The sequence below is a fragment of the Arctopsyche grandis genome, chromosome 1, assembly GCF_051622035.1.
Source record: "Arctopsyche grandis isolate Sample6627 chromosome 1, ASM5162203v2, whole genome shotgun sequence".
NCBI classification, from domain to species: domain Eukaryota; kingdom Metazoa; phylum Arthropoda; class Insecta; order Trichoptera; family Hydropsychidae; genus Arctopsyche; species Arctopsyche grandis.
The window spans coordinates 1530415-1552302 of record NC_135355.1 but is presented as its reverse complement, the minus strand read 5'-3'; the positions used below and the strand labels follow the sequence as shown (position 1 = coordinate 1552302).

At 35.9% G+C, this 21888-nt stretch overlaps 5 protein-coding genes across 7 annotated transcripts in view; 4 read left to right on the top strand and 1 right to left on the bottom strand.

The window, feature by feature from the left end:
• Nucleotides 1-21888, top strand: part of Naxe (NAD(P)HX epimerase) — a 29235-nt gene that overhangs the window by 1817 nt on the left and 5530 nt on the right. Inside the window, exons 1-2 of one of the 3 annotated variants that reach the window (XM_077433857.1) lie at nucleotides 20528-20630; nucleotides 20703-20939. The exons of 1 other annotated variant lie outside the window; for it this stretch is intronic. In XM_077433857.1, the coding sequence (XP_077289983.1) occupies nucleotides 20586-20630; nucleotides 20703-20939 (282 nt within the window). In that variant the 5' untranslated portion in view covers nucleotides 20528-20585. Of the gene's footprint in view, nucleotides 1-20527; nucleotides 20631-20702; nucleotides 20940-21888 lie in introns of those variants that run through there. One more of the 3 variants, XM_077433873.1, reaches the window with a different exon arrangement.
• Nucleotides 1051-4009, top strand: LOC143913827 (uncharacterized). The gene is made up of 2 exons (XM_077433846.1): nucleotides 1051-1788; nucleotides 1865-4009. The coding sequence occupies exons 1-2, from the start codon at nucleotides 1669-1671 to the stop codon at nucleotides 3002-3004; spliced, it is 1260 nt and encodes a 419-aa protein (XP_077289972.1). The 5' UTR covers nucleotides 1051-1668; the 3' UTR covers nucleotides 3005-4009.
• LOC143913864 (uncharacterized) lies at nucleotides 7487-8818 on the top strand. Its single transcript, XM_077433894.1, has 2 exons — nucleotides 7487-7673; nucleotides 7750-8818. Exons 1-2 carry the CDS (start codon nucleotides 7554-7556, stop codon nucleotides 8647-8649), a joined length of 1020 nt encoding a protein of 339 aa, XP_077290020.1. The 5' UTR covers nucleotides 7487-7553; the 3' UTR covers nucleotides 8650-8818.
• LOC143913868 (uncharacterized) lies at nucleotides 10717-14327 on the bottom strand. The gene is made up of 6 exons (XM_077433906.1): nucleotides 14088-14327; nucleotides 13214-13547; nucleotides 12110-13048; nucleotides 11799-12035; nucleotides 11482-11653; nucleotides 10717-11401 (listed from the first exon to the last, which is right to left on the bottom strand). Exons 5-6 carry the CDS (start codon nucleotides 11524-11526, stop codon nucleotides 11015-11017), a joined length of 432 nt encoding a protein of 143 aa, XP_077290032.1. The 5' UTR covers nucleotides 11527-11653; nucleotides 11799-12035; nucleotides 12110-13048; nucleotides 13214-13547; nucleotides 14088-14327; the 3' UTR covers nucleotides 10717-11014.
• LOC143913809 (uncharacterized) lies at nucleotides 11857-14326 on the top strand. The gene is made up of 2 exons (XM_077433823.1): nucleotides 11857-12048; nucleotides 12125-14326. The coding sequence occupies exons 1-2, from the start codon at nucleotides 11929-11931 to the stop codon at nucleotides 13511-13513; spliced, it is 1509 nt and encodes a 502-aa protein (XP_077289949.1). The 5' UTR covers nucleotides 11857-11928; the 3' UTR covers nucleotides 13514-14326.

The following is a 21888-nucleotide window of genomic DNA, read 5'->3' as shown; positions in this document are numbered from 1 at the left end:
CTCGTGACGAGTTTTTGTGTGACGGGTGATCACGTGTGACCGATCTAGAGTGACCGGTTGTCCTGTGACTGATGCACATATGACTAGTAGTCCGTTTACCAAATAAGCTCGTATAATATTAGTCATAATCATTTTAGCCCTTCCAATAGTATTCATCTAGTGTTCAACTAATGGAATAAATCATTTTCAATCATCTTCCATTTAAAATTAAATTGTACTACTTTCATCTACAACTCCACATTTTTTTTAATTCATTATCCATTTAGCGTTTTCAATTTTTCTGAAAACTTCTTCTCCTTCTAATGCAATAGATGTAACCATATTTTTGATCGATCTCCCTTACGGGAACGAAAGTGAAACGCAAATATCGGAAGGCAAAGATCGAAAATCGAAAGATCTTAAGTCGAAAACTCAAAAACAAGGGGTGCATGGTAAACGGTACTATGTATATATAATATATATGAGTGGGATGCGGTGAAATTATCTCGCTTGTGGTCATACAGCCTTGTTTAATGTGCGCGCGCAGAATACTGGAGGAAAAGCCTCTTCCTCTTGTTCCTGTTGTATCCTGCTCGCGCAAATTAAGTGAGTATGTACGACGGGGGGGAGAGACCCTTTATTTATCTTTCAAATTAAGATCTTTCGCTTTTCGATCTTTGCCTTCCGATATTTGCGTTTTCGGGCTTTTCACTTTAGGTCCCGTGAGGTAGACCCATCTTTTTGATGGGTCTACGTGACGAGACAGAATGATAAATTAAAGAAAACACAAATATCGGAAGGCAAAGGTATGTACCGTTTACCATGCACCATTTTTTTTGATCTTTCGACTTAAGATCTTTCGATTTTCGATCTTTGCCTTCCGATATTTGCATTTTCTGTAATTTAACATTCTGTCTCGTCACGGAGACCGCTTTTTGATATGCCCAGATTTATCACGATGGGGGATGAACGAATGAGACGACTGGCATGTTGATGCACGTGCTTTATTTATGACAGCTGAAGACAGAGTGAGAACTGGATATGGAAATATCGTATATAGATATCGTGTGTGTGGACGGTGCCATTGAACTCAGCTATATGAACACAGATTTTGTATGAGTTTGGATATTTTAATGGTTATTTCACATCAGTGCCTACTTTTAAAATATATTACATAATCTGAAATCGTAAATTTACTAAGTTTAGATAGGAAAAAATTAGTAAATAAACATTGCGAGTTTACCATTAACACAAAAATGTGAGTTGGTTTTTTTTTTGCTTCCACATCTATAAATAAGTTGCTTTGAATTTATTTCCGAAATCGATAAATCTTTTAACACAAACTACATAATAGGCATAACATTTCTGTTGTGTTTCGCCAATTGCTCAAAAATCACATTTGCTTACCTTCTCTCTGTACATATGAAATGCAAAATGTTTTAAATTATTATTAATGAAATTGCAACGGAATAGTATTATATAAAAGCCCTCCAGATGCTCTAAAAATAAATATTCTCGAAAAATCTCGATTTGGAGAATATTCGCCAAAAGATTATTACCGAGAATTTTACAACACTAATTATGGCAGCCCTAAGCTAGTAACAAATTTAGACCAAAGATGTCACTACAAAATAATAGCAAGGCGAAGGTCAGTCGATCTGGTTGTTGTCAGAGTTAAATGCTGGGACGATGGAGTGCAGGCTTTGTCTTGGACCAGCTCCGGCCGAATCTTCCGTCTCCATCTTCCAGAGACCAGATCCTCATCCAGAGCGTCTGGAGCAACGCATTCGGACCTGCTGTCAAATTTATGTCAGTTGCTGGTAACAGGTTACAATTATTGTGGACCCAATTGGTCAACTCTTAATCCTACTTCTTTCATCTGCAGGTTAAAAGAGGCGATGGGTTGCCAGACACGGTGTGTCTTTCGTGTAAGACTAATCTGGAATTGTTGATCAGCTTTCGAAAGGCTTGTTTTCGAAACAACGAATCCTCTCGACTGATTAGATTAGGTGATTGCTTGAAGATCGAGCCTGAAGAAGTTTTATTGGAAGATTTAATATGGGACGATGAGCCTTCACAATCGACAATTCACCAAAATAATAGTGAAATTTGCTTGAAGCCGTTTCCCATTGAATCTGAACTTATTTTACACAAAAGATCACTTCCTGGAGAAAAGCTATTTCAATGTGATATTTGTTTAAAATCATTTATTAAAAAAAAAAATCTTGCGAGACATTTAATAACTCACAAGGGAGGAAAGCCTCACAAGTGTGAAATTTGTCTTAGATCATTTACTGAAAAATCTAACCTCGATAAACATAAAAAAAATCATACTGAGATAAAACCACACAAATGTGAAATTTGTCTAAAATCATTTAGTAGTAAATCTAACCTCGTTTCACATGAAAAATTACATACTGGGATAAAACCACACAAATGTAACATTTGCTTAAAATCATTTATCAAAAAAAATAAACTTGTGAGACATTTAAGAACTCACACGGGGGAAAAGCCTTACAAGTGTGAAATTTGTCTAAAATCATTTACTGAAAAATCTAACCTCGATAAACATAAAAAATTGCATACTGGGATAAAACATAAATGTGACATTTGTTTAAAATCATTTTCTCGAAAATGTTACCTCGTGATACATAAAAAAAATCATACTGAGAGAAAACCACACAAATGTGAAATTTGTCTAAGATTATTTAGTCAAAAATGTCACCTTCTTTCACATGAAAAATGGCATACTGGGATAAAACCACACAAATGTGAAATTTGCTTAAAATCATTTTTTGATAAAAATACACTTAAGATCCATTTGAGATCTCACACTGGTGAAAAACCTTACATGTGTGAAATTTGTTTAAAATCATTTACTCAAAAATCTAACCTCGATAAACATAAAAATTATCATGCTGGGATAAAACCTCACAAATGTGAAATTTGTATAAAATCATTTACTCAAAAATCTAACCTCGAGAAACATAAAAAAATACACACTGGGATAAAACCACATATGTGAAATATGTTTAAAATCATTTACTCGAAAATCTGACCTCGTTTCACATACAAAATTGCATACTGGGATAGAACCACACGAATGTGACATTTATCTTAAATCATTTTCTCGAAAATCTTACCTCGTGATCATTGATGTATAATACACATAGATGGGCCCTGACGTGTGATTTTGGTCGGAGATCTTGTCTACACTGACTGAGGTGTGCGGCTGGTTTAACTAGCTGAGAAGTTGGGTTTTTTTCCCTACGACGCAGCGGTACCTACTAAGAGAAACTGTGCATGTGCCATGTATTTTGCATGCGCTAAAAGGGAGACCAGTATAAGACGTGAGGGCGGATCTAGTGTATTATACATCAATGCTCGTGATACATAAAAAAAATCATACTGAGATAAAACCACACAAATGTGAAATTTGTCTAAAACCATTTACTCAAAAATGTCAACTTCTTACACATGAAAAATTGCATACTGGGATAAAACCACACAAATGTGAAATTTGTTTAAAATCATTTTTTGGTAAAAATACACTTATGATCCATTTGAGATCTCACACGGGTGAAAAACCTTACAAGTGTGAAATTTGTCTAAAATCATTTAGTGGTAAATCTAACCTCGTTTCACATGAAAAATTACATACTGGGATAAAACCACACAAATGTAACATTTGTTTAAAATCATTTATCAAAAAAAATAAACTTGTGAGACATTTAAGAACTCGCACGGGGGAAAAGCCTTACAAGTGTGAAATTTGTCTAAAATCATTTTCTCAAAAATTTAACCTCAAGACACATAGTAAATTGCACACTGGGATGAATATGAAAAAAATTGTTATTATATAAATACTGTTAATATTCTTACATTTTGGCTGCATGCGGGCCATGATGTTTCTGGCGCCCCCCCCCCCCCCCCCCCCCTCCTCACATGACATTTATTCTCATTGCAGTTTATTTAAATAATTTTAAGAGAAATGATAATTGAAAATTAAATACACAGATCTATTACTTAGCTTTCTTGTTTTATTTATTTTAAATGTAATAATTTTTATTCAGCGAATGAAATTGAGATAATTTTGGTAATCATCCTTAGCCAAAGGCTCTAAAATTGTGATAAATTTCAACAGACGGGGCGAAAAGTATGACCGGCGTAAAAAAAGGGTTTGTTGCTTTTGAAAGGAAAAAACTATCACGTGTACTTGCTTACCATTGCGTCATTCATCAAGAAGCCCTTGTTGTGTGCAGACATTTCCAGAAAAAAGTAATGAAATCAGTGATTAAGATTATCTACTCCATTATAGCTAATGCAGGAAACAAGTCAACATACGGATAAAACACGTGCCTTGAAGACAAAGACATCTGCACACGACACGCCTAGAACTTCCGTATATAAACCGACGCAGCAGCTCCAGACGCCAGAGTGAACCTTTGGCGTTCAGTCAGCTCACTTCTCCGAAACTCAACTTATGCGTACATACAATAACCATGGCTGGACACCAGCGCCTTGTCCATACAAACGTATTACACTTCTCCCTTCCTCAATTATGGCACTAGAGAAATAATTTTCTAGTATACTATGGATGTCCACCTTTGGGATGCATCTATCATTTTATATTTTTGATTAGTTATTTTTTATAGGAGCTAGGAGCCACCAAACATCTATAAAATCGCCTCTTTTTTACACCCTCGAAAAGAGTCCAGCGTGCTTATTTAACAGTCGACTTAAAAAAAATACGCGCACAGGTGCATAGAACATATCTTTCTCATACCGATGATAATTTTTTTTTTAAATTGGTCCAGTTTTGCATGAGAAAATAGGAGAATACGAATATGTACAGCCTTCTTAAACATCGGCAATTTAAGGCAAAGATCGAAAATCGAAAGATCAAAAAAAAAGGGTGCATGGTAAACGGTACATACTCACTTAATTTGCGCGAGCAGGATAAACAACAGGAACAAGAGGAACGGGCTTTTCCTCCCGTATTAATGTGCGTGCGCACTTTCGATTTTCGATCTTAGCCTTCCGATATTTGCGTTTGCGGTAATTTCACATTCCGGCCCGTGAGGTAGACCCAGAAAATCATACATATTCGTTTTCACATAGTTGCTCAAAGCGGCAAATAGGGTTCGTTACTATGTGCCATTATGAGTTATGGACGTGCGAATTCGCTCTATTGTCACGGATATTCCATTGGATCCGTATTGTTGAAGCGCGTGGAATCAATGGTCGACTTGGGTATCACTTTTGATCCTCAATTCACCTTTCACAACCACATCAAGACAATTGCTGACGTTTCCTTTCGTCGACTTGGATTTGTCTTGAGATATGCTAGATTATTCTCCAACTCCTTGTCTTCTCGCTTGCTTTTCAACTCGCTTGTTAGAAGTAAGCTAGAGTATAATGCAATTGTGTGGCATCCGCATGAAGCAAACTACTCTCTTATTATAGAAAAAGTGCAAAAAGCATTTCTTCGTTTTCTTTATAAGAAAGAGTATGGGTACTACCCATATCTCTATCCTACTCCTTTCTTTTTGGGCATGCTTGGGTATAATTCCATTGAACTTCGGAGAAACTTCTCGTTAATTCGATTCGTTCTCCAGCTATTGCGTAGTAATACGTCATGCCCGTTGTTGCTGGAACAGTTGGGACTTTATGTCCCTAATAATTATGTGCGTGGTAGACATCATCATTTGATGGTTGTACCTGCTGCCCACACAGTTCTTTTTCGAATGGCTCCTATTCCAAGAGCTATTCGACTTCTCAATGAAATCGTTGCTGCTGTCCCTGAATGTGATATTTTCCACCTTGGGGAGCGTAGATTATCGGATGTTATCTTAACATATTTATCTGGTAACCTGCGCTCATCATTACTTTCTTAATTTGAATGTGATGAATGTGTGGAATCTTAATCTACTCTCTTCCATTTGGGCCTCACTGTGATTTTATTTTTTATTCATATTTTGTTTTATTTTATTTTATTTTTTCTTTCTCCTTTGTACATTTTTATATACTATTTTAATTTTGCTCAGTGTAAACAAAGAATGGGATTTATGGATTTTATTTTTAATTTTTACACTTTTGTTATTTTTTTTTCTCTCTGAATGATGTATTATTTTCCTTTTGTTACTTTTTTTTATTATTTTATTTTACCATGTTTTCTGCTTTTGCTTTTTTCCTTTATTTACAGTTTACTTTTTTTTTATATCATGTTTTTATATCTTTTTCAAATGTAGGCCATTGTGGCGCATTAGGTTCTTCCTGTAATGCCACAATGGTCCAAAACTATTAAATAAATAAATTATTGACGAAGGCGCACCCCCACCACATACTCTCAGACAAGTCTGTCAAACAGAAACGCCAGTCAGAGTAATTCCTTTCGCGGAGTGGTGCTCCTTTTCGACCCACTGTGTACACCCCATCAAAATGTCAGTCGAAAGAACCACCTGTCGTAGAGTTTTAAACAATTAGGTAAATACACACCTACATAAATCGATTCATTTTAAAATAGCTTATACGATTCACCTATGTATATTTGTAAGATCTTTCGATTTTCAATATTTGCGTTTTCGAGCTTTTCACTTTCGGTCCCGTGAGGTAGACCCATCTTTTTGATATGCCCAGATTTACCACGATGGGGGATGAACGAATGAGACGACTGGCATGTTGATAAACGTGTTTTATTTATGACAGCTGAAGGCAGAGTGAGGTAGCTAACTCCGAACACAATCGAGTTGGTCCCCACTCGCAGGAAGGTGACCAAACTCGACCATGTCGTATAGCGAGACGCCACACCACTAATTACTCAATGACGCCGTCCACACACACGATATCTTCTACCGATATTTACGATATTTTCCATATCCAGTTCCTAAATAGCAATCACAGGTTGCAATATAAGAACTGGATATGGAAATATTTTATGTAGATATCGTGTATGTGGACAGTGCCATTGAACTCAGCTATGTTAACACAGATTTTGTATGAGTTGGGATATTTTAATGGTTATTTCACATCAGTGCCTACTTTTAAAATATACTACATAATCTGAAATCGTAAATTTACTAAGTTTAGATAGGATAAAAATTGATAAATAAACAATGCGAGTTTACCATTAACACAAAAATGTCAGTTGGTTTTTTTTTTTGCTTCCACATCTATAAATAAGTTGCTTTGAATTTATCTCCGAAATCGTTAAATCTTTTAACACAAACTTCATAATAGGCGTAACATTTCTGTTGTGTTTCGCCAACTGCTCAAAAGTCACATTTGCTTACCTTCTCTCTGTACATATGAAATGCAAAATGTTTTAAATTATTATTAATGAAATTGCAACGGAATAGTATTATATAATAGCCCTCCAGATGCTCTAAAAATGAATATTCTCGAAAATTCTCGATTTGGAGAATATTCGCCAAAAGATTATTGCCGAGAATTTTACAACACTAATTATGGCAGCCCTAAGCTAGTAACAAATTTAGACCAAAGATGTCACTACAAAATAATAGCAAGGCGAAGGTCAGTCGATCTGGTTGTTGTCAGAGTTAAATGCTGGGACGATGGAGTGCAGGCTTTGTCTTGGACCAGCTCCGGCCGAATCTTCCGTCTCCATCTTCCAGAGACCAGATCCTCATCCAGAACGTCTGGAGCAACGCATTCGGACCTGCTGTCAAATTTATGTCAGTTGCTGGTAACAGGTTACAATTATTGTGGACCCAATCGGTCAACTCTTAATCCTACTTCTTTCATCTGCAGGTTAAAAGAGGCGATGGGTTGCCAGACACGGTTTGTCTTTCGTGTAAGACTAATCTGGAATTGTTGATCAGCTTTCGAAAGGCTTGTTTTCGAAACAACGAATCCTCCCGATTGATGAGATTAGGTGATTGCTTGAAGATCGAGCCTGAAGAAGTTTTATTGGAAGATTTAATATGGAACGATGAGCCTTCACAATCGACAATTCTCCGAAAGAATAGTGAAATTTGCTTGAAGCCGTTTCCCATCGAATCTGAACTTATTTTACACAAAAGATCGCTTCCTGGAAAAAAGCTATTTCAATGTGATATTTGTTTAAAATCATTTATTCAAAAAAATAAACTTGTGAGACATTTAATAACTCACACGGGAGAAAAGCCTCACAAGTGTGAAATTTGTCTTAGATCATTTACTGAAAAATCTAACCTCGATAAACATAAAAAATTGCATACTGGGATAAAACATAAATGTGACATTTGTTTAAAATCATTTTCTCGAAAATCTTACCTCGTGATCCATAAAAAAAATCATACAGCGATAAAACCACACAAATGTGAAATTTGTTTAAAATCATTTTTTGATAAAAATACACTTATGATCCATTTGAGATCTCACACAGGTGAAAAACCTTACAAGTGTGAAATTTGTCTAAAATCATTTAGTAGTAAATCTAACCTCGTTTCACATGAAAAATTACATACTGGGATAAAACCACACAAATGTAACATTTGTATAAAATCATTTATTAAAAAAAATAAACTTATGAGACATTTAAGAACTCACACGGGGGAAAAGCCTTACAAGTGTGAAATTTGTCTAAAATCATTTTCTCAAAAATTTAACCTCAAGACACATAGTAAATTGCACAATGGGATGAATATGAAAAAAATTGTTATTATATAAATACTGTTAATATTCTTACATTTTGGCTGCTTTACATTTGGGCCATGATGTTTCTGGCGCCCCCCCCCCCCCCCCCCTCCTCACATGACATTTATTCTCATTGCAGTTTATTTAAATAATTTTATGAGAAATGATAATTGAAAATTAAATACACAGATCTATTACTTAGCTTTCTTGTTTTATTTATTTTAAATGTAATAATTTTTATTCAGCGAATGAAATTGAGATAATTTTGGTAATCATCCTTAGCCAAAGGCTCTAAAATTGTGATAAATTTCAACAGACGGGGCGAAAGTATGACCGGCGTAAAAAAAGGGTTTGTTGCTCTTGAAAGGAAAAAACTATCACGTGTACTTGCTTACCATTGCGTCATTCATCAAGAAGCCCTTGTTGTGTGCAGACATTTCCAGAAAAAAGTAATGAAATCAGTGATTAAGATTATCTACTCCATTATAGCTAATGCAGGAAACAAGTCAACATACGGATAAAACACGTGCCCTGAAGACAAAGACATGTGCACACGACATGCCTAGAACATCCGTATATAAACCGACGCAGCAGCTCCAGACGCCAGAGTGAACCTTTGGCGCTCAGTCAGCTCACTTCTCCGAAACTCAACTTATGCGTACATACAATTACCATGGCTGGACAGCAGTGCCTTGTCCATACAAACGTATTACACTACTCCCTTCCTCAATTATGGCACTAGAGAAATTATTTTTTAATATGCTATGGATGTCCACCTTTGGGATGCATCTAACATTTTATTTTTTTGATTAGTTATTTTTTATAGGAGCTAGGAGCCACCAAACATCTATAAAATCGCCTCTTTTTTACACCCACGAAAAGAGTCCAGCGTGCTTGTTTAACGGTGGATTTAAAAAAAAATACGCGCACAGGTGCATAGAAGATATCTTTCTCATACCGATTATGAATTTTTTTTTTAAATTGGTCCAGTTTTGCTTGAGAAAATAGGAGAATACGAAACCAAGGTTTTGGGTGTACAGCCCTCTTAAACATCGGCAATTTAAGGCAAACATCGAAAATTGAAAGATCTTAAGTCGAAAGGTCAAAAAAAAGGGTGCATGGTAAACGGTACATACTCACTTAATTTGCGCGAGCAGGATAAACAAGAGGAACGGGCTTTTCCTCCCGTATTAATGTGCGTGCGCACTTTCGATTTTCGATCTTTGCCTTCCGATATTTGCGTTTGCGGTAATTTCACATTCCGGCCCGTGAGGTAGACCCAGAAAATCATACATATTCGTTTTCACATAGTTGCTCAAAGTGGCAAATAGGGTTCGTTACTATTATTGACGAAGGCGCACCCCCACCACACACTCTCAGACAAGTCTGTCAAACAGAAACGCCAGTCAGAGTAATTCCGTTCGCGGAGTGGTGCTCCTTGTACACCCCATCAAAATGTCAGTCGAAAGAACCACCTGTCGTAGAGTTTTAAGCAATCAGGTAAATATATACCTACATAAATCGATTCATTTTAAAATAGCTTATACGATTCACCTATGTATATTTGTAAGATCTTTCGATTTTCAATATTTGCGTTTTCGGGCTTTTCACTTTCGGTCCCGTGAGGGATTTACCACGATGGGGGATGAACGAATGAGACGACTGGCATGTTAATGCACGTGTTTTATTTATGACAGCTGAAGGCAGAGTGAGGTAGCTAACTCCGAACACAATCGAGTTGGTCCCCACTCGCAGGAAGGTGACCAAACTCGACCATGTCGTATCGCGAGCCGCCATACCACTAATTACTCAATGGCGCCGTCCACACACACGATATCTACTACCGATATTTGCGATATTTTCCATATCCAGTTCCTAAATAGCAACCATATGTTGCAATATGGGAACTGGATATGGAAATATTGTATGTAGATATCGTGTATGTGGACAGTGCCATTGAACTCAGCTATGTTAGCACAGATTTTGTATGAGTTTGGATATTTTAATGGTTATTTCACATCAGTGCCTACTTTTAAAATATAATATGTAGGCGGGGTACATGTGTGTTGACCGTATCCCGGCCTAACGAAACACTGTTGTGCTAGTTTTATAAAGTTTTATTGTTTGCCTATGGTTGTACAAAGGTATGGTATTTGTGGGCAAAAGTATGTCGTTCAACGGTCTCTGGATATGGTAGAGTGTCGCTGGCTCGGCATTCAGCTATGTTCAGAAGGTCTCTGGATGCGGCAGTGTGTTGCTGGCTCGTCCGGCTGGTTGATCTTCCAAGTCCGCGTAGTGTAGTGGTGGCTGGTCAGGAGCTGTATGTTGACTGGTCTGCTGCTGTGTGTCGACGCTTGCTGCTGTGGGTCGACTGGCGTTGTTTGGGTTGTACCTCCTTTTATAGTGTTTCTGGAATCGCCTGATCGATGGTGGTGGTTTGTTGATGCGTAAGAGAGGAATGCACTTTTGTCGAGGGGTAGAATTTTCTGGAACGATTGGTGGAAGTGGTTGTTGATGCGTAAGCGCATGTGTTTGTTGATGCGTAAACGAGGAATGCACTTTTGTCGAGGCGTAGAATTTTCTGGAATGATTGGCGCCTTTCCGCTCGATGTATTTTAATGGTGGCGGCGTGTTTCGACCGTTTTGGTTCCACTCGACTGGTAGGGGCGTTCCGCTTGAGTTTAATATAATGACTGCAGGTGCATGTCGTCTGGGTTTCGGGAATGTAGTTTGTTGTTGCGGAATATTCTCGAATGTTTCGATGACGATGACGACGACGAGATTCCTACAAATACATAATCTGAAATCGTAAATTTATTAAGTTTAGATAGGATAAAAATTGGTAAATAAACAATGCGAGTTTACCATTAACACAAAAATGTCAGTTGGTTTTTTTTTTTGCTTCCACATCTATAAATAAGTTGCTTTGAATTTATCTCCGAAATCGTTAAATCTTTTAACACAAACTTCATAATAGGCGTAACATATCTGTTGTGTTTCGCCAACTGCTCAAAAGTCACATTTGCTTACCTTCTCTCTGTACATATGAAATGCAAAATATTAAAAATTATTATTAATGAAATTGCAACGGAATAGTATTATATAATAGCCCTCCATATGCTCTTAAAATAAATATTCTCGAAAAATCTCGATTTGGAGAATATTCGCCAAAAGATTATTACCGAGAATTTTACAACACTAATTATGGCAGCCCTAAGCTAGTAACAAATTTAGACCAAAGATGTCACTAAAAAATAATAGCAAGGCGAAGGTCAGTCGATCTGGTTGCTGTCAGAGTTAAATACAGGGACGATGGAGTGCAGGCTTTGTCTTGGACCAGCTCCGGCCGAATCTTCCGTCTCCATCTTCCAGAGACCAGATCCTCATCCAGAGCGTCTGGAGCAACGCATTCGGACCTGCTGTCAAATTTATGTCAGTTGCTGGTAACAGGTTACAATTATTGTGGACCCAATCGGTCAACTCTTAATCCTACTTCTTTCATCTGCAGGTTAAAAGTGGTGATGGGTTGCCAGACACGGTGTGTCTTTCGTGTAAGACTAATCTGGAATTGTTGATCAGCTTTCGAAAGGCTTGTTTTCGAAACAACGGATCCTCTCGACTGATTAGATTAGGTGATTGCTTGAAGATCGAGCCTGAAGAAGTTTTATTGGAAGATTTAATATGGGACGATGAGCCTTCACAATCGACAATTCAGCAAAATAATAGTGAAATTTGCTTGAAGCCGTTTCCCATTGAATCTGAACTTATTTTACACAAAAGATCACTTCCTGGAGAAAAGCTATTTCAATGTGATATTTGTTTAAAATCATTTATTAAAAAAAAAAATCTTGCGAGACATTTAATAACTCACACGGGAGGAAAGCCTCACAAGTGTGAAATTTGTCTTAGATCATTTACTGAAAAATCTAACCTCGATAAACATAAAAAAAATCATACTGAGATAAAACCACACAAATGTGAAATTTGTTTAAAATCATTTTTTGATAAAAATACACTTAAGATCCATTTGAGATCTCACACGGGTGAAAAACCTTACAAGTGTGAAATTTGTTTGAAATCATTTACTCAAAAATCTAACCTCTATACACATAAAAATTTGCATTCTGGGATAAAACCACATAAATGTGGCATTTGTTTAAAATTATTTTCTCAAAAATCTTACCTATTGATACATGAAAATTATCATGCTAGGATAAAACCACACAAATGTAACATTTGTTTAAAATCATTTATCAAAAAAAATAAACTTGTGAGACATTTAAGAACTCACACGGGGGAAAAGGCTTACAAGTGTGAAATTTGTCTAAAATCATTTACTGAAAAATCTAACCTCGATATACATAAAAAATTGCATACTGGGATAAAACATACATGTGACATTTGTTTGAAATCATTTTCTCGAAAATCTTACCTTGTGATACATATAAAAGATCATACTTTGATAAAACCACACAAATGTGAAATTTGTCTTAAATCATTTACTCAAATATATAACCTCAATAAACATAAAAAATTGCATACTGGGATAAAACATAAATGTGACATTTGTTTGAAATCATTTTCTCAAAAATCTTACCTCGTGATTCATAAAAAAAATCATACCGAGATAAAACCACACAAATGTGGAATTTGTCTTAAATCATTTAGTAGTAAATCTAACCTCGTTTCACATGAAAAATTGCATACTGGGATAAAACCACACAAATGTGAAATTTGCATAAAATCATTTTCTGATAAAACTACACTTAAGATCCATTTGAGATCTCACACGGGTGAAAAACCTTACAAGTGTGAAATTTGTTTAAAATCATTTACTCAAAAATCTAACCTCGAGAAACATAAAAAGATACATACTGGGATAAAACCACAAATGTGAAATATGTTTAAAATCATTTACTCGAAAATCTGACCTCGTTTCACATACAAAATTGCATACTGGGATAGAACCACTCGAATGTGACATTTATCTAAAATCATTTTCTCGAAAATCTTTCCTCGTGATCATTGATGTATAATACACATAGATGGGCCCTGACGTGTGATTTTGGTCGGAGATCTTGTCTACACTGACTGAGGGGTGCGGCGGGTTTAACTAGCTGAGAAGTTGGGTTTTTTTCCCTACGACGCAGCGGTACCTACTAAGAGAAACTGTGCATGCGCCATGTATTTTGCATGCGCCAAAAGGGAGACCAGTATAAGACGTGAGGGCGGATCTAGTGTATTATACATCAATGCTCGTGATACATAAAAAAAATCATACTGAGATAAAACCACATAAATGTGAAATTTGACTAAAACCATTTACTCAAAAATGTCAACTTCTTACACATGAAAAATTGCATACTGGGATAAAACCACACAAATGTAACATTTGTTTAAAATCATTTATCAAAAAAAATAAACATTTAAGAACTCACACGGGGGAAAAGCCTTACAAGTGTGAAATTTACCTAAAGTAATTTTCTCAAAAATTTAACCTCAAGACACATAGTCAATTGCATACTGGGATGAATATGAAAAAAATTGTTATTATATAAATACTGTTAATATTCTTACATTTTGACTGCATGCGTGCCATGATGTTTCTGGTGCCCCCCCCCCCCCCCCCCACATTTATTCTCATTGCAGTTTATTTAAATAATTTTAAGAGAAATGATAATTGAAAATTAAATACACAGATCTATTACTTAGCTTTCTTGTTTTATTTATTTTAAATGTGATAATTTTTATTTAGCGAATGAAATTGAGATAATTTTGGTAATCATCCTTAGCCAAAGGCTCTAAAATTGTGATAAATTTCAACAGACGGGGCGAAAAGTATGAACGGCGTAAAAAAAGGGTTTGTTGCTCTTGAAAGGAAAAAACAATCATGGGTACTTGCTTACCATTGCGTCATTCATCTAGAAGCCCTTGTTGTGTGCAGACATTTCCAGAAAAAAGTAATGAAATCAGTGATCAAGATTATCAACTCCATTATAGCTAATGCTCTTAAGAGGGCTGGACACCAGCGCCTTGTCCATACAAACGTATTACACTTCTCCCTTCCTCAATTATGGAGCCACCAAACATCTATAAAATCGCATCTTTTTTACACCCACGAAAAGAGTCCAGCGTGCTTATTTAACGGTCGATTTAAAAAAAAAACACAGAAACATGCCAATAGTAGATATCCATAGCATATTAAAAAATAATTTAATCTCGTGCCATAATTGAGGAAGGGAGAAGTCTAATACGTTTGTATGCACGAGGCGCTGGTGTCCAGCCCTTTTAACATAAATTAAAACATTTCTCTTTGAAAACACTATCCAGAACTAACGGGAAATCAGTGGTGGATCCAAAAAATTTATTTCATGGTAGACGTTACGTCTCATCTAAATCAGCTTAATCGTAAACCACAGGGGATGGAAAAACAAATGTTAGAAGAAGTTATTCTATTCGAAAACAAATTATCCCTTTTTGATCCACGATTTTGAAAGAAAAACTTTGATTCACTTTCCAAGCCTGCTGAAACATCGAAACATAAGTACATCTGTGCACATCGAAAAGTTACTAATCATCTGATGTGCAATCTATCATTCGTGAAGTCGACAATATTAATTAAGTTTTTATAATTTGTAAATAATACCATGTGTCTAATAAAATTAAAAGTTTACACTCAACTATGTTTTTTCATTCAAAATTTCATTCAACTGTGGAGACTGCGTTTGGTCATAAAAACCGGCTCGGACTAAAATTCTCCCTACCTTTTTTTTTGTTGTTCCTTTTCTTAACGATTGTCGTTAAAATAAAGCACTATGATATAATCTGTGGCGGCTCGCTTATACGACATGGTCGAGTTTGGTTGCCTTCCTGCGAGTGGGGACCAACCCGGCTGGGTTCTGAGAGCCGCTACTCACTCTGTCTTCAGCTGTCATATAATAAACACGTGCATTAACATGCCAGTCGTCTCATTCGTTCATCCTCCATAAATCTACCATTTTAATGACTTTGGGTGTTTGTTTTATTTAAGATCACTGAAATTTCACGCAAAATCACATTTTTGTATGGTGTTCCGGTTTCCGAAACCGCGACTGTACGTTATGTGCTCCTGACACTTTAGTTCCGAATTTTGCCTTATTAAACTCGCCAGAAAGATCCAACTCAATTTTATAATTGCATCTGTGCACATTGAAAGGTTACTCGTCATCTGATGTGCAATCTATCATTCGTGAAGTCGACAATTGCGTTTAAAGCAGCCATCCAGTTAATCTGTGGCTCAGTCTGTCTGGCGCTTGTCGATCGTTTGCACCAAACCCATACTATTGGCATCGCAAAGAGTAGCCAATCACAGGAAGGAACGGGTCAACCGAGCGCCCCCTTCCGACCTAGCGGTCTTCGTCCTGTCGAGAATTCCGACTTTTACCGGGAATTGCATACCTTATTCTGACATTGCAACTCATGCTGGGTTCAGCTAGTTATCATATAAAAATTTAATATTGAAAACTCGCTATGCTACAAAATATACTCCAATAACTTTGACACGTCTGAGTGAGGTAGCTACTCTGAACACAGCCGAGTTGGTCCCCACTCGCAGGAAGGTGACCAAACTCGACCATATCGTATAGCGAGATTTGCGTTTAAAGCAGCCATCCAGTTAATCTGTGGTTCAGTCTGTCTGGCGCTTGTCGATCGTTTGCACCAAACCCCCTACAATACATACATATACGCAAACTCTTAAATACGTTTTATTTTAGTGAGAATATTTTTATATAGAAAATCACGGTCTCCGTGACGAGCCGGAATGTGAAATTACCGAAAACGCAAATATCGGAAGGCAAAGATCGAAAATCGAAAGATCTTAAGTCGAAAGATCAAAAAAAAAGTTTGCATGGTAAACGGTACATACTCACTTAATTTGCGCGAGCAGGATACAACAGAAACAAGAGGAACAGGCTTTTACTCCCGTATTAATGTGCGCGCGCCATTGAAGTAGAATGGGTAGAAGCGCTATTAGCTTCCAAAAATGTTGCTACAAAATCTCCGTGCAAACGGAGATTTCGGCTGTTTTGCTCAGTTGATTGTTAAACTCTGTAGCAGTAGGATCTCTTTGAAATAGGCTCTACTAGTGAAATTGTGTGGTAGTATTAGTTCGACAAAGTCCGAACATCTGTATGTACACGTGCGTCTAGATGTTCGGACCAGCCTCACTCATTGAAAAACAGGGCCGTACACCTTATTCTTTTTTAAAACTAATTATTACTTTATCTACATTGAAGTAGTATGCATAGAATTGCTCTCAGCCCCTAAAAATGTTGCCACAAAAGTCCGTGTGCCCGGAGATGTCAGCTGTTTTGTCCAGTTGTTTACTAAACTCTGTGGCAGTAAGTTTTCTTTAAAGTAGGCTCTACTTTCACGAAAATGTCGCTCTGTGTAGTGAAATTGTGTGGCAATAGTGTACAAAAAAACAAAAAAAAAATGGATGGTATCACATATCATAGGTTAGAATCTATATTATTTCATTAAACATAGTAGTAATTTTATAATTATCTCTAAAAACATCGCAACGTGTCGATAACATAGAAGTAGAATTCTTAGAATACGTACGTATTAGTTCAACAAAGTCCGAACCATTAGAACGAAAACCACAAAGAAAATAAATGGAGTAACGGAAGTAAAAATAACTCAAAAGATAAAAAATTTGATCGAAACCAAAAATAAAACTGGGTTTTTGGGATTAATAGTTGATATACAAAGTTTGAAAACTGTGTATAATAATATAATTCAGGATGAAAAATGTTTAAAATTCATTCCAACCTACAAATTTAGTCAGGATCACATTGAGTTGCTATTTGGAAACATCAGATCACATGGAGGATATAATAATAACCCCAATTGCCGACAGTTTAAATCAATATACAAGAAGCTACTAAACCACCTAGAACTAAGATCTTCATTTAATGGAAACTGCATACCTCTTGAAAATATTACTATACTAAATTGTACATCAGCTATTCAACAAATCAATCAAACGTCTTCAAAATATCGTTTTGAGGATGAAATTGATGAAAATATTGTTGAAATAGGATATAGCGAAACAACGTCAAAATCTTTTAATTATGAATTAGTTTCGCAAATGTTGTCAGATAATAGTCGCCAAATTATCGGTTACATCTCGGGATATGTAGTTCGATTAATAATGAAAAATGAAGACTGTATTGCAAGTCTGTTAGCAACAGAAGAAATGTGGTTTCACAAGCTCATTAATTTGCGGAATTTGGGTGGACTATGTTATCCATCATCTGATGTATTCCAAATATGCCTGAAATGTGAAACTGTAATAAGGAAATTAATAAATGAAAATTACGGGAAAACATTATCAAACAAAATCACAAACGTAGAAATAGTTTCTAAAATATTAAAATTATTTTTGGGTACCAATATTTTTAGTTCTATATTACTGCATTCTACAGATCAGCCTGCTATACAAAACCATAGATTACAGTTAATTCGCGCAACCATTGAAAATTTTGTTAAAATTAGAGTTTATTACATTGCGAAAAAAGATAATTTGGTTAACAAATATTCATCGAAAAAGTATTTGTTTAACAAAACAGTTCTTTTCAAAGGATTTTAAAATTCTTTTATTTATGATATGTATAGTACTGTCACACTAACACACTAACATTATTTATAATATGTAATTCTGATTGATATGTCATATTTGTATATTTATATATTTCTAATTCAACTAAATTCTCGCGACTAGGAGGCTTCCACTTTAGGGGACTGATAACACTCCCAAGGAAGGAATCCTCTTGGGCAGCTATTTAAATTTTTCACTTAATTTCGCGTAAACGCCTTTCTTATTTCTTTATATTTATTTATTTATTTTATTGTCACAAATCAATACACACTCGCCATTACAGATTTGCTCCAATGCGACGGGTGTACGTTAATGAAATACATAAACAATCAGAAATCAGAAATACAGTAATACATACATACATACATATACAATCAGAATATATAGAATATAACAATTAATCAGAAATAATAATCATAGTGACATCTATGGATTTTCAGATTACTGTGTATAATTAATACAAATTATACACAGGCAGATTTTTGTGACAACAGGATTAGATTTTTTAATACCAATTTTCAGGAACCGTTTCAGCAATGATCAGATAAAATTATATGTATTGTAACTATCGTGAAAATTGTTTAAATTAAAGATAACTTGAGTCCCCTTGGTTATAGTGGAGTACCCTTATGGACCACTGATACAAGGGTGGGAAAGAGGTGGAAGCGCAACTTCCTATGGGTCAAAAGCTGTTAATACAGATAAAAAGTGATATTTTGTATTTTTAAATAGAATTAAAATTAATATTTTATCTATTGATACTTCGTAAATAGATAAAATAAAAATATGCCCAATGCCACCCTGAACGTCAAGGGACGATAAGGGACGATCACTTCCACGAATTTTTTTTCCTCACTCTTTTGTCTCTCTTCTGACTTTCCGTCTCTCTCTTCGATGGCTCGCTTTTAAGCGATACTTTTGTTAGGAATGACTATTCTATACATTATACTTCAATGGCGCGCGCAGAATACGGGAGGAAAAGCCTGTTCCTCTTGTTCCTGTTGTATCCTGCTCGCGCAAATTAAGTTAGTATGTACCGTTTACCATGTACCCTTTTTTTTATCTTTCGACTTATGGTGCGTACGCACCAAGCCAACGAACGGCCCACAGGCCAACTTTTAAAACCAGTAGCGTACAAAATATCGAAATAAAAATTAAATAAAAAAATTGAAATTAAATATCAAAATTAAGCTAACGAGCGAGATTGAGCTAAAATTAGATCATCGTTGATGTTTTGAATTACAACAATGTTTAGAATTACGACGATATGCATTACAACCAGAGAAATATTATAATTACGAGCGAAAGAAACCTTGTTATTGTTTCTTATAAGTCGTCACGATACACCAATGTGTTTCGCCGTCGATGAAATATTTAACAAAAAAAATGTCGGTGATTTGTCAAAGGGTTTTTTTTTTCTTTCGTCGAAATAAAATTAATAATCACACATTATCCGATAAATTTTACCTCTGAGATGGATTTAATTATTTGATTTATTTCGACGAGAGAAACAATTGAAGACATTATCCGATAAAATTTACCTCTGAAATGATTTAATTAATTGATTTATTTCGACGAGAGAAACAATTGAAGACTAAAAAAATTTCGTTTGATAAACCGACAACGTGTCGGGTTGGGACCATCACTCGGTCACCCATACTAACACATGATATATTCTCAGTAACTGCGCATTACGGGGAAGTAAAAATAATAATTCTTTGATTTTTTTTTTTCGATCTTAGTGCGTATCTACGTAAGTCGAGGATTACCTGTATGTGATTGTTGATGATCTAATTTTAAGTCAATCTCGAAAATTTATTTAAATTGGGCATGTTCTGTTTTAACTTTCAATATTTTATTTTAAATTTAATATATTGATTATAATTTTATTTTGATATTTGAATTTAATTTTAATATAATAATAATATTTTTAATTTTGATATTTGATTTCAATTTTCAAATTTAATTTTTATTTCGATATTTTGTACGCTACTGGTTTTATCCTGCCGGTTAAAACGTTGGACCAAAATCGTCGTTGGTTTGATCCGTACGCAGCATTAAGATCTTTCGATTGTCGATCTTTCCCTTCCGATATTTGCGTTTTCGGTAATTTCACATTCCGGCCCGTGAGGTAGACCCAGAAAATCATACATATTCGTTTTCACATAGTTGCTCAAAGCGGCAAATAGGGTTCGTTACTATTATTGACGAAGGCGCACCCCCACCACATACTCTCAGACAAGTCTGTCAAACAGAAACGCCAGTCAGAGTAATTCCGTTCGCGGAGTGGTGCTCCTTTTCGACCCACTGTGTACACCCCATCAAAATGTCAGTCGAAAGAACCACCTGTCGTAGAGTTTTAAACAATCAGGTAAATACACACCTATGTACATAAATCGATTCATTTTAAAATAGCTTATACGATTCACCTATATTTGTACAGACAAGGGAGAAAATAGCCTGCGTGTATCGCTTCATGAAAAACGAGGCAACGAATGGCGTGGGAAATATTACCGATGTCCGGACGAGAACAGCTAAAGCTACCAATATTTCCGTTCGAACGCTAACGAGGATCTTGGCGGAGGAAAGGGCGGGAACTTCGAAAATTTTTTCAACTCCTCTGAAACATCCGGGACGACCGTCACCCAAATCGGAATCGGATACTTTTCACAGTGCAGTGGTACGTTTGAAAATTAATTGTTAGAATTTTTGGCGGCCATAGTTTTTTTCAATTTGAGTAGCTCTGCATACAGGATGGCCACTTGGATTTAGAGATAAGAACCTTGTAACATAACTACATATATTTCATTTCATGTTTACTTGAGGTGTGCGTGCATTCGCACGGCACATCTCAGTTTTTGTTTCCTACCGCATGCGCGCTTTATGTGTTCATGCGCTGTTGTTAATTTTGTACTTGGTTATGTACAGTGTGGTTTTTTTTATTAGAACAGTGATGTGCGGTTGTTCTTGTGCGATATTCATGAACAACCGTCTCGTTCTCCGACGAAAGGGTCTCTTGGACTGTATTCGTCGGGGGGGGGGGGGGGTGGCCTCATGCTTAGGGCTTTAAGGGTCAAATTCTGTGACCTTTAAAGCGGGCTTAGAAATTTCATTTCACGGGGAGAGTAAACGCGATTCATATTTTTCAGATATTCAGCTAGTCCGATCAATAAGATTCGACCTTTAGAGTTTATATACTGCAAAGACTAATAAAATTAAATATAAGTAGCTTTTGTACTATCGAGATGGCTTCTTTTCACTATCAGTTGACAACAATATATTAAATTACCGTTAATTGATGTGAATGTAATTTCAATCCAAGTGGCCATCGACCATATTTACCACTCTTATACGAATATTACCGCATCTCTTTTGTATGCTTTAAAATGCATTTTTTTATAATTTTTTAATTAATATTAATATTTAAACCGCATCAGCTACTACTCAAATGGTACAAAAATACGACTATATACATATATACATATGTATGTCACAGTGGCGTGCCATGAAATATACTGTTTTTATCGCACAGCCTCAGTTACGTGTACGCGAGCAGGATAAAAGGGGGACTCAATATGACGTCACGTAGTCCCTTTGGGGCCGTCCACACCAACGATATTACTTGCAAT

Coding starts and splice junctions, on each gene's coding strand:
- LOC143913864 (XM_077433894.1), top strand. CDS start 7,554: ATGGAGTGCAGGCTTTGTCTTGGACCAGCTCCGGCCGAATCTTCCGTC. Junction 7,674..7,749: donor GGACCTGCTGTCAAATTTAT/GTCAGTTGCTGG, acceptor TTTCATCTGCAG/GTTAAAAGAGGCGATGGGTT.
- LOC143913827 (XM_077433846.1), top strand. CDS start 1,669: ATGGAGTGCAGGCTTTGTCTTGGACCAGCTCCGGCCGAATCTTCCGTC. Junction 1,789..1,864: donor GGACCTGCTGTCAAATTTAT/GTCAGTTGCTGG, acceptor TTTCATCTGCAG/GTTAAAAGAGGCGATGGGTT.
- LOC143913809 (XM_077433823.1), top strand. CDS start 11,929: ATGGAGTGCAGGCTTTGTCTTGGACCAGCTCCGGCCGAATCTTCCGTC. Junction 12,049..12,124: donor GGACCTGCTGTCAAATTTAT/GTCAGTTGCTGG, acceptor TTTCATCTGCAG/GTTAAAAGTGGTGATGGGTT.
- LOC143913868 (XM_077433906.1), bottom strand. CDS start 11,526: ATGTGGAAGCAAAAAAAAAAACCAACTGACATTTTTGTGTTAATG. Junction 11,402..11,481: donor CTGACATTTTTGTGTTAATG/GTAAACTCGCAT, acceptor ATGTATTTGTAG/GAATCTCGTCGTCGTCATCG.